The sequence below is a fragment of the Asterias amurensis genome, chromosome 17 (assembly GCF_032118995.1).
Source record: "Asterias amurensis chromosome 17, ASM3211899v1".
NCBI lineage: Eukaryota > Metazoa > Echinodermata > Asteroidea > Forcipulatida > Asteriidae > Asterias > Asterias amurensis.
Genome location: NC_092664.1, coordinates 9,703,918 through 9,716,321, shown reverse-complemented (window position 1 = coordinate 9,716,321; position 12,404 = coordinate 9,703,918). Strand labels below are relative to the sequence as shown.

Genomic DNA, 12,404 nt, shown 5'->3' with positions numbered 1-12,404 from the left:
TGCGGGGTGCAAACAACATGCCTCTAACCATGGGTGTTTAATCTTTGTGTTTTGTGTTGTGGATAGTAACCTCGGCTGTAGATAGTGGTTCTTTTTCGGAGACATGTGGGTGATTTTGATTTTGTCTCCTGATTTAATCAGGCTTGATGAGTGTTCGTTCCAAAGAGCCAGTTGGATTTCTCCTGTAGAGTCTTGTACTTGTATGTTCCGTACCATCACCTTTTTGGGGGGCGACTTCTTTTGGTACGTCATCCTTTGGTTGAAAAAAAAAAAATTAAAGATAATATCACAAAACTGTAGGTTGGTGTGTGTGGATACATATTTATTTTGATTTAATCGGGCTTTGTACCCTGGTTGGTATGAACAACATTTTGTGGGTAGTGAAATGAACAAGAGTTAGCAGGTTAGTGGATGCAACATTAATATCATAGATAATGAGTCATAGTAGTGGCGAGTTAATATTTTGGTTTTTTGATAATACATTGTGCAAGTAATTTTCAGTCATGGTTATATGGAGGTTTTGATCCTGGTAATTCTGCCTATGATGGCAGTCATTTCGGATCCAGTTGATCTTTCTCTATCGTTAGATGAGCTTGACTTTTCCCAGATATGCTTTTTTCCGCAGAACTTCTTCCCACCGGAAAGAAAAGGGCCATGTTCAAGCTACCTCGTTAATCTATTAATCAATACGTTTTGTCATCATCAAGTCGAGCGCCATGTAGGATCTTAGGCCTGCCTAGTGCAACTATCTTCTGATACCCTCTTTACTACAACTTTGTTTTTGGTGTAACTTGTATTACTGGTATACAATTTTCCTTGTTAATGTCTTTTGCCTTATCTTTGTTAATTTCTATTTGATGTATCTTTTGAACACTAGTAATAATAATGTCCTGTTTAATAATATCCTTATCTTTGTTAATTTCTATTTGATGTATCTTTTGAACAATAGTAATAATAATGTCCCGTTTAATAATATCCTTGTCTTTGTTAATTTCTATTTGATGTATCTTTTGAACATATGATGTTGACATGTGCAATTAAGTTTTTAACTGTGATACATGTTTTGATAAACCATTGGTGAATTGAATAGAAACTTAAGTTGTTATAACAAACTAGTCGCTTGCATTGATGAAGTTTGGCAGTTTAAAACCTATTATATAACCTAAATTTATAACCTATCTATGATGAACAGAGTAGCAAACCACCGGTCAAGTATGTGCAGCATCTTTAGTAGGTCGGCAAAAGGATGGAACGTGGGTACTGACCCCAAAACACCAGCTGAGCAAGGATGGTCGAGTTATCAAGCAACAAGACCAAGATTATGTGTGGATAGACAAAATCCTACCAATGGGAGCCAAAGCGTTGGAAATCCCTTTAAACTTTGGCCAGAAGGACCCAAACTCAGTATTAAGGGATGTCTTCACCTCGGAACGTGGGAACTGACCCCAAAACACCAGCTCAGCAAGGACTGTCGAGTTATCAAGCAACAAGACCAAGATTATGTGTGGATAGACCAAATCCTACCACTGGGAGCCAAAGCGTTGAAAATCCCTTTGAACTTTGGCGAGAAGGACCCAAACTCAGTATTAAGGGATGTATTCACCTCTGAACGTGGGAACTGACCCCAAATTACCAGCTGAGTAAGGACGGTCAAGTAATAAGCAACAAGACCAAGATTATGTGTGGATATACCAAATCCTACCGCTGGGAGCCAGAGCGTTGGAAATCCCTTTGAACTTTGGCCAGAAGGACCCAAACTCAGTGTTAAGGGACGTATTCACCTGAGAACCTGGGAATTGACCCCAAATTACCAGCTGAGCAAGGACGGTCAAGTAATAAGCAACAAGACCAAGATTATGTTTTGATAGACCAAATCCTACCACTGGGAGCCAAAGCGTTGGAAATCCCTTTGAACTTTGGCGAGAAACACCCAAACTCAGTATTAAGGGACGTATTCACCTTGGAATGTGGGAACTGAACCCAAAACACCAGCTGAGCAAGGATGATTGAGTTATCAAGCAACAAGACCAAGATTATGTTTTGATAGACCAAATCCTACCACTGGAAGCCAAAGCGTTGGAAATCCCTTTGAACTTTGGCGAGAAGGACCCAAACTCAGTATTAAGGGATGTATTCACCTCGGAACGTGGGAACTGACCCCAAAACACCAGCTCAGCAAGGACTGTCGAGTTATCAAGCAACAAGACCAAGATTATGTGTGGATAGACCAAATCCTACCACTGGGAGCCAAAGCGTTGAAAATCCCTTTGAACTTTGGCGAGAAGGACCCAAACTCAGTATTAAGGGATGTATTCACCTCTGAACGTGGGAACTGACCCCAAATTACCAGCTGAGTAAGGACGGTCAAGTAATAAGCAACAAGACCAAGATTATGTGTGGATATACCAAATCCTACCGCTGGGAGCCAGAGCGTTGGAAATCCCTTTGAACTTTGGCCAGAAGGACCCAAACTCAGTGTTAAGGGACGTATTCACCTCAGAACGTGGGAATTGACCCCAAATTACCAGCTGAGCAAGGACGGTCAAGTAATAAGCAACAAGACCAAGATTATGTTTTGATAGACCAAATCCTACCACTGGGAGCCAAAGCGTTGGAAATCCCTTTGAACTTTGGCGAGAAACACCCAAACTCAGTATTAAGGGACGTATTCACCTTGGAATGTGGGAACTGAACCCAAAACACCAGCTGAGCAAGGACGATTGAGTTATCAAGCAACAAGACCAAGATTATGTTTTGATAGACCAAATCCTACCACTGGAAGCCAAAGCGTTGGAAATCCCTTTGAACTTAAACGAGAAGGACCCAAACTCAGTGTTAAGGGATGTTTTCAACTCGGAACCTGGGTACTAAACCCAAAACACCAGCTGAGCAAGGACTGTCGAGTTATCAAGAAACAAGACCAAGATTATGTGTGGATAGACCAAATCCTACCGTTGGGAGCTACACTGTAAAGCATTGAAAATCCCTTTGAACTTTAACGAGAAGGACCCATTGCTTGTTTGGGAAGGTCACCTTCAGCCCCAATTGCCCTGCTTGTGAAGTGGGTCACTCAGGGGCTGGCCCCAGGTAAACGACGTCACTACCAGAGCAGTGAGTGGTCGTTTGAATTAGCTCTTGTCAAGGGCTCACCCAAGTAAGCACCGCATAAACCCAGGGAAGCTAATCGAAAGCACCAAATAATAACCAGCTTTTATATAGCAATTTTCACACCCGAAGCACATCTCAAAGCACTTCCAACATTATTACCTCTGGTAACTGGGCCTTAATTAATTCCTTAAACCATAGAGCTAGGCTTAAACCATCGCAGCTCCCTGGGGACTATACAGCCTGTGCAACATTAATATGCACTGCTCGGCTAAATCAATCACAAGAACCATCTCCGCCCTCACAGGTACCCACTAACAAGTACCCCTGGGTAGAGAGAAGCAATTATAGTAAACAGTGTTGCTCAGGGACACAAGTGTCAGGACCGGGATTCGATCCCACACTCTGCTGAATAGAAGCACCAGAGCTCGAGTTCCATGTTCTTATCATCTTAGCCACGACACCCTAAAGTACAGCAGCTAATGCAAAAGATGTCTTTTTTTTACCCCAAAAAACCCAGAAACGTTTCTATCAGGGATATTTTTTTCAGATTGTGTATTCCAATCACAGATCATTCTTCCTGCGTGGACATAATCACTCCCGGACTCCGGTGATGCCTCAAAAATAGAGTTAGTGCTCTACCAGATGAGCTATACAGCCTGATGTATCTCAAAGTGTTCAATGGGTGCATGTGTCCATGGAGTGATCCATGTTCTATTTCTGATTCTAAACCAAGCACCTGACAGCCTTTTACTGTTATTTTGCAGTTGTTTTTAGCTGACGGATCTGTTTTAGTTCCGACAAGTAGGATGAAAATGGTGAGCAAGGATTGCCCACGCAAAATGGTAAACTCGTTGCTGTCCGCCATTTTTACAACTAAAGAGCTTGCAACACACTCACTCACAGGAGTTGGGTGCAATGTCCATAAGGATCAGAACCTAAAGCCAGCCATCTCGCCTGAAAAGGTGGTGGCAATTAAAGGTGAGATATTTGTCCAACATTTACTGGTAACTTTCCAAATACAAAATATGGGTCTATTATGTCCAGATATGGCCGAAATAACCAAAGTTCAATACGGATTCCAAACACGTATGGGTATGGAAGGTGAAAGATCAAAATGTAGACCTGCATTGTTGTTTTGTTCTATTTGAGTTTTTGAGATTTGCGAACAAATTTTCACAGAGTAGTTTTATGATATATATCTACATTAATATATCATTGCACATATTATTCAAAAACGCACATGGTGATATTAAATGATCAAGCAGTGGGAAGGTTGACTATGTTTCGTAATGGAATGTATACAGTATTAACAACATTGATTAACCACATTGATGTCACAATACACCTGGCATTCCACTATTGTTTCTAGTTCAATTCAAAAGTGCTGTTGGTAAATGGAATGATAAGACAATAAGTAGGAGGGTTGACTGTGTACCGTATCAATGCATTGACCATAATTATGATATCACATTGCAGGATATTACACCTACATTACATATCATACCAAACCACAGTGAAGACAGTCGGAGAGTTTGTTCCTGTGCCGTTTTCCAGGAGTTAGTTCTTCATGAAACAGATCCGACTGCAACTTGTTGGAATTAAACCACACAAGAGGAGGCAGCCTGGAGTTCATTGAGGTATCTTTTGAAGATGTTTGTTTCAAAACAATAGCCTTACAAAAGAACGATGATATTGCTGTCTTGTGTCGTCGCTATCGCCGTCTCTTGACAAATGTAACTATGTCTTTGTTTTTGATCCCATATCTGAGTGTGAAAAAAAAAAAAAAAAAAAACATAAACTAATTACAATTAAATTTAAAATTCTATTCAGTATAGGTATTATTGTTTTCACAGTACTGAGCAATATTTGTTACAGGTGAAATAAATTTGAAGCGAATAATATGCTAGCAATAAGGGAATAGGCCGCATCACTACACATGAGCAAAGTAGCAATGGTCCCTTGCTTAATTGTAGCATGGTTGTTAAATTAAAGAAAATATACCTCATGTGAGGGACAACGATTTTTGTATTGTCCGAGTCTCCTTATAAAATCTTACAACCATGAGTAAAAATTAAGCAAGAGGCCAACATCAGGCCATTAACTCTTTTTTTTTTCACTAAAAAAGCATAATAAATAAAGTAAAAATATAACAGTCACTTCCACAATTAAAAACCATGAGGGTTACATAACAGAAGATCTACAGACCCCCAGCTTAACCACAAATGGAAAACTAGAAGTTCTGCAGGAAAAAAGGGTATGATTAATCTTTGAAGTATGCAAAGGAACTTTGACCTCAGAGAGAGAGACAACAACAAAAACTCATGAAGTCGGAAACTTCTAAAACAATCTTCTAAAAACAACAGGATTGATATTTATAGCAAAAAAAATCAAAGAGTACAATAAGAAGAAAAAATGAGTATGGTCATTGTTGACAACAATATAGCTTTTTAAAATCACGGTGCAGCCATCTTGAATTTCTCTCATTGATACCAATGTTACCAAACCGACGCTGGAAGAACAAAATAGTCTGGTTCCTAATTGCAAGATGGTTACTTTAAGCATGCATTATTGTTATTCGACAAGAGGAACATGACCAAGATAGAGGCAGCATGATAAAGGTCTATAGAGAAGTACATACTAACAGCAGCAGTTACTTGCATTACACTTACTCTTTGAGTTTATTGTTCTTATCAAGCTGCTCACCATCAATGTAGAGGGAGTAAGTTCGCCAGACATATTTCCTACAAAGAAAACAAAACACAAACAAATATTTTGCTTAGTAGAGAAAGGGCATTGGAATGGGGCTGTGTTGTATTGATCAAAGCAGGGCCCGATTTCAGAAAGCCTGTGAGCATAAATACTTGCTGGGCACAGAAAATTCTTGTTCAACAGAAACTGGTAACCAGCCAAAATTCCATAAAGTCTACATCGTTGCAACTGGTGCCCGTCAAATTTTTTGTTAAACAAAGACATTTTCTAAGCAATTTATCTGCTTAACAACTTCATGAAATTTGGCCCAGGTCCATAGCTGGACATGGAATAAATAAATACCTCAAAGAGGTTTATGCACTTTGACTGGTTGAAGACTTGTCACATGAGGATAATTATCCACTAATATACATGTAAAAGCTTTGTGAATTGTAAAATAAATGGTTCATGCATTGTGCAGTTCTGACAGTGTATTGTAGTGGCGGTGTAGACCGACCGGTAAGTACGACTCCCCATCGGAACACTGCTGGTCGCCCATGCAGGCCAATTGGTAAACCCTTGCTAGAGAGGGCGTCTTCTCAGAAGTGTACAAATATCTAAATGATGTATGTGATGATCCAGTTTTAATAGCATTCCCATTAATAAGCTCAAGTACACATGGCTGTTCAATAAAATACTGGTCTGTACAGGTGTATATCAATGTTCTGAATTCAGTTTAACTGTACATAACATAGAGATTGATTCAGAACACTCTAGTTTAGCTTACAAGTAGTGGTCCACTTTAGACTAGCGACATTACTCAGCTAATCATACATTTGTGTAAGTCAGGATCTATACAGAGGTGAGCAAGAGATTCGGTACACTCTAATTTAGCTTACATGTAGTGGTCAACATTAGACTAACAACATTACTCAGTTATTCTTACATTTGTGTAAGTCAGGATCTATACAGAGGTGAGCAAGAGATTCAGAACACTCTAATTTAGCTTACAAGTAGTGGTCCACTTTAGACTAACGACATTACTCAGTTGTTCATTTATTTGTGTGAGTCAGGATCTATACAGAGGTGAGCAAGAGATTCAGAACACTCTAATTTAGCTTACAAGTAGTGGTCAACATTAGACTAACGACATTACTCAGTTGTTCATTTATTTGTGTGAGTCAGGATCTATACAGAGGTGAGCAAGAGATTCAGAACACTCTAATTTAGCTTACAAGTAGTGGTCAACATTAGACTAACGACATTACTCAGTTGTTCATTTATTTGTGTGAGTCAGGATCTATACAGAGGTGAGCAAGAGATTCAGAACACTCTAATTTAGCTTACAAGTAGTGGTCAACATTAGACGAACGACATTACTCAGTTGTTCATTTATTTGTGTGAGTCAAGGTCTACAGAGGTGAGCAAGAGATTCAGCACACTCTAATTTAGCTTTCATGTCTTGGTCAACATAAGACTAGCAACATTACTCAGTTATTCACACATGTGTGAGTCAAGGTCTACAGAGGTGAGCAAGAGATTCAGCACACTCTAATCTAGCTTACATGTACATGTAGTGGTCAACATTAGACTAGCGACATTACTCAGTTGTTCATTTATTTGTGTGAGTCAAGGTCTACAGAGGTGAGCAAGAGATTCAGCACACTCTAATTTAGCTTTCATGTAGTGGTCAACAATAAGACTAGCAACATTACTCAGTTATTCATACTGTACATGAGTAAGTTAAGGTCTACAGAGGTGAGCAAGAGATCCAGCACACTCTAATTTAATTTACATGTAGCTTACATGAAGTGGTCAATATTAGAAATAGTGGTCAATATTGGAAATATTGGTTTATTTTCAGGGAACTTTCTGCAGAATCAAGGACAGTTGACAGCTCTTGTAGTAGAAATGACGTCTATGTATGAACGAGGTATTATTTTAAAAAGCAGCTTTATATAACTGGGCACTTACCAACTGATACTGGTCTGTGTTCCTTTCCTGTCCTCGTTCAATGTGACGTAACGTTGAATAGCTTGCTTCAGATCCTGTACTCTAGCACCTTGTAATACCACAATAGCTGTTGAGAAAAAGAGTGTCATAATCTAAATTAATCAATTCATTTCAATGGCATTTTTATTTCCAAAGAGGCAATTTTAGTTCTGGAACTTCAACTTTGAGAGGGCAAGGGGCACTTCCATTGGAAAATCGTGGGGTGTCGTGGCTGAGGGGATAAGAGCACTGAACTCAAGCTCTGCTTCTGTTCAGCAGAGTGTGGGTTCAAATCCCGGTCATGACACTTGTGTCCCTGAGCAAGACACTTTTAATTGCTTCTCTCACCCCAGGGTTAAGTGGTACCTGTAAGGGCAGAGGTGGTTTCTTGTGATTGGGCTAGCCGAGTAGCGCATATAATTGTCCACAGGCTGTATAATACTCCCCAGGGAGCTGAGATGGTTTAAGGACTGAATTAAGGCCCAGTGACCAGTAGTAATAATGTCGGAAGCGCTTTGAGAACACCCCTTGGGTGTGAAAAGCGCTATTTTAAAACTGGTTATTAATATTATTTTTTTATTAAAATCTCTAAGTCTGCCTCCTAAAATGGCCGACAGGATACATGTACGTTCGCTCGGCCCCAGCGGCCAGTCAATCCAGGACCGCTGGGATGGACTAATCGCTTGAACAGATTCTTGTTCAGGAAGTCTTCATGCGTACAGTGCATAGAAATATGGTGCAGTGTGAGTGTGATGCATGATGGGACTGCGCATTATGAAACCAATGACAGTGCATGATACGTTTGCCCATCCCAGCGCCTTTGGTTAAAGCAAGGCGCTGGGGACGAGCAAAACATGTACGCCAAAGTAAGATTTTGGGAGAGTTGCTTTAACCTGTGGTTAGAAACCATTTTCTGTCCCTCGCACTTCTCCCAAAATTTTTTTGACTCTGCAGGCCTATATGCTTCGGTTTTTATAAAGGACAACGGCAGTTCAGGCATTTCCTCCTCGATAATGGGTGCCCCTGAGGAAATTGTAAATTGAAGTATCAGTTCTGGGCTCTGGGAGTCGTGCAAGGGGTCAATTCTTACGCATAATTTCTCCTGTGAACTTCTGGACGCACACCGTCATAGCTTGTCCGTACTCGAGCGCAATCTGCAAGGCCACTTCCTCTGAGGTTACACCGGCAGGGAGATCACTCAAGAGTGGATCTCCATCCAGAACATCGCTCAGTCCTTCACGGACAATCTCCATCGCCTGCTTGTGGGTCAGATCCTCTTGGGTTATGATAGTGTCACTGGCTGTGAGCTGTTGTGTATTCGTTACAGAAGGTTCCAATAGTTCACGGTCCTGGACGTCGGTAGGCAGTGACGTGGTCGATGGATCAGCTTCCATTACTATTGATCTCTTTAAGACTCTTAGTCTTTAATTGCAAGGTCCGTTACATTAAGTTTCTCTCCTCAAGAAGAATTCGCACTAAGCTCAGGATTGCATGACATTCATGATGAAGCCAGTATCTTATGATCAATCTGAAAAGAAACAAATTCTTGTTAAAATACAAGAGAGTAAAAGTTGAATAACTGTGACCCGACAGATTGGTTCTTTATCAAGACTGGAAACAGCATTATGATGACATGTAGTTGTAATGTGTTGTATTCCATTTTCCAACAGTGGAAACTGCGCGCAGCCAGCGCTGTACAAAACTATCTCTTTAAAAACAACTCCTTATAGAATGGTGTCTTGTGAACAACTGCATTAAGATTATGAAAGAGACCCACAGGAACCAGTGTGCTGCATTCTTGGGCTATGACTATGACAATACAAAGGAGTATGCAAATGAGACTAGTGCTACTTGTGCTTCCAGGTCCCAATAAACAATAACCATGGGGTGATTAAGATTAAGATTGGCTGAATAACATTTCCCACAGATGCAATAAACTGTGTAAAATGAAATCTAATGACATGAAAGACAAAAGGCCTTTTCACACGAGGAAAATAGGCAGGGGGTCCTTGGTCTTAAGAACACAACATTGTTTAATCCACATCGTGTGAAAGGTACCTCTGCTTAAATAGGCACGGGTCCCTGGTCTTTTTAAGACCAAGGTCCAGACCTCCGTCTTAAAAACACAACGTTGTGAAAATTATACCACGATTGTCTGTGCGTGCTGTGTGAATGAACATTGCTTGCGTACTGAAGGACCCTTGTGTAGCTAGAGCTACCACGCCTGCACGCAAGAAGAAACACATGGTGCAAGAAAATCAAGATGTTCGATCCCGTTATATGATAACGTTAAACCTTTGAGCGTGTTTGTGAGAACGTGTGTGCACGACTCCTTCAAGAGAGCAAGTTTTCAATGTTTAGCATGAGATCATTGAGATAATATGTTTTAAAAAGTTCACTCTCGAAAATCAATTTGATTTTCCCTAAAACCTGTTGATCGTGGGCGCCCGGCAAATCTTGCAAGTCATGAATATCCATAAGGTACGTCATGACCGCTAGGCTTATGTGCGTGTACAGTAAAAACTGAATATGTATAAGGTGACGTAGCGATGCGCTGTATCTGGAAACTACCACCGCGCAACGTCACCTCATACATATTCATTTTTACTTTGTACACCCCGCAAATTGATAAATCAGCGTAGCCATACCGCGTCACGTGACATACCCTCTTGGATATTCATGACTTGCAAGATTTGCCTGGTACCCTGACTTCTCACGTCCAACAAGAGGAGAATCATTAAAACATGGCGACGCCCAAGAACATGTCACGTTAAATGTAATTTTTGTACACGTTTTTTTGGACCAATTTTCAAATCATCACATCTGGACAGAGTCATCATTTACTTTAGTAAGCCCTGTGATCGGTCATAGTAATTCCACAAATGTAAGGAATAAAATGAGGGGATAACTTTCCGTATGGCGCCACCACCTTTTCACTCATTTTTACAAAAAGGGATATATCAATCAGGTTAATTAGATACTATATTATTTTATTTCGAATGAAAAAGTGGTGGCGCCATACGGAAACCTTTCCAAATGAGGTATGTTGGAGTAGTATTGGACTTTTTTAAATGGGAGAAATTTGCAATCAAACTACAGTCGTTTGACCAGTTCGGGATCACTTTTTGAATTCACATTGTTTTTTGTTGCAATCTCTTTGATATCTTAAACAAAAAAGTTTATCAGTTTACCTAAACATGTCATAAAACTCACCAAGTATTCACTGACGAAAAAATATTAGTTCTTTTGAAGAGGCTTTGAGAAAAGTATCGTCACCTGTTTGACCAGTTCAGGATCAGTTGAATCTATTCTGAATCAGTAGAGTGCCCTTTATTGCAAACCCATACTCCCATTCATAAAACTGTCTCTCAAGGACACGACACATCAGAGGTGTGTTGGCATGGACTTGGACTTCCTTTCTTTAGTGAATGTCATGCAAGTGCCCTCAATAGCAGCGCAAAAACCCAGCCACAAAACCCCAAAACAACAGCAAAGGCAAATGAAAAAGTGAAGTGAACCTAAAAAGCAATATTGACCCCTCCAAGTTTAATTTTCTCACAAAATAAAAAATCTACAAGAATTTGTTGAAGTAATGTTTCTCAAAATCAACTAAATAAACTTTCTACTGCAGTAGTATGATTTTACCATACTTACTGACTTCGTAAGTTAGTGCGGCACAATTTGACCAATGAGATGTTGAGTGATCCCGAACTGGTCAAGGGTAAGCTGCCCGCCCAAAGAAGATTTTGGGATCTTCGTCACCTCAAAAAAACAAGATGACTGCACAGTATTTACAGGAATGTCTTTTTACACATTCTTATCACTTTACATAAATATTTTTTGCCCCGGCACTCCAATTCTACAGGTAAGAAGTTTTAACAGTGTTTTTCAACCAACATTTTTAAACAAAAAAATGATAAATTTCGCAGACAACCTTCAGGAAAACAGCCATAATTTATTTGCTGATGATATTTGGCACCTTATTTTTGGTTTTGTTGGTTTAATGGGTGTTAATCTTCACATTTATCAACAGAAATTGGTAATAATGAGAAGTGATATAATTATTTGGTTATTGCAAAGTTGAAGTGATCCCGAACTGGTCAATGATCCCGAACTGGTCAAATGACTGTACCTCGCATTTTGCGACCTTTGAAAACTTAGCGTTTAAGACATGTATCGAAGGTGGGCTGTAATGGTGACAGTGATGAGACCGATGTTAAAAGCGGAGCCACTAACAGCTCAACAAGGTGGGCTAGGACAGAGGTGACTTGGGACCGAGTTGGCTTGGGACCAAGTTGACCGGTACCCGTCCGAACACAGACAGAATCATGTTCATCAGCAAATCCGGATTCAGCTGTCCCACTCTTTTCAACAAAAGTTTTTCTTATCATTCGTACACCATATAACCATTCACTCATTTCATTCACATTGATTAACCATACAATACTTACATGTATAATTTTTAACCCGATTCATGAACTAAAATAAAGGCGAACATCCACGGTTGACCATGCTCCACGCACGCACGCCACAGTTTTCTTGATTGAAGCATGGATGCGCTCATGCTGGAACTTGGAAAAATAATAATGACAAACTTTACCCCCTCTTGAGGGCGC

The 12,404-nt window shown here is 40.1% G+C and overlaps 1 protein-coding gene across 1 annotated transcript; it reads right to left on the bottom strand.

Moving 5' to 3' along the window:
- Nucleotides 1-113: 113 nt before the first annotated feature.
- LOC139949496 (U11/U12 small nuclear ribonucleoprotein 25 kDa protein-like) lies at nt 114-12,367 on the bottom strand. Its single transcript, XM_071947861.1, has 6 exons — nt 12,240-12,367; nt 8,879-9,316; nt 7,771-7,876; nt 5,778-5,849; nt 4,613-4,871; nt 114-253 (listed from the first exon to the last, which is right to left on the bottom strand). Exons 2-5 carry the CDS (start codon nt 9,180-9,182, stop codon nt 4,820-4,822), a joined length of 534 nt encoding a protein of 177 aa, XP_071803962.1. The 5' UTR covers nt 9,183-9,316; nt 12,240-12,367; the 3' UTR covers nt 114-253; nt 4,613-4,819.
- Nucleotides 12,368-12,404: the final 37 nt, after the last annotated feature.

Bases quoted from the DNA above. Each gene is read 5' to 3' on its own strand.
- LOC139949496 (XM_071947861.1), bottom strand. From the start codon at position 9,182: ATGGAAGCTGATCCATCGACCACGTCACTGCCTACCGACGTCCAGGAC. The intron at 5,850-7,770 runs GTAAGTGCCCAG...TTTTCTTTGTAG, and splicing joins ACACAGACCAGTATCAGTTG to GAAATATGTCTGGCGAACTT. The intron at 4,872-5,777 runs GTAAGTGTAATG...TTTCACACTCAG, and splicing joins AAGAACAATAAACTCAAAGA to ATATGGGATCAAAAACAAAG.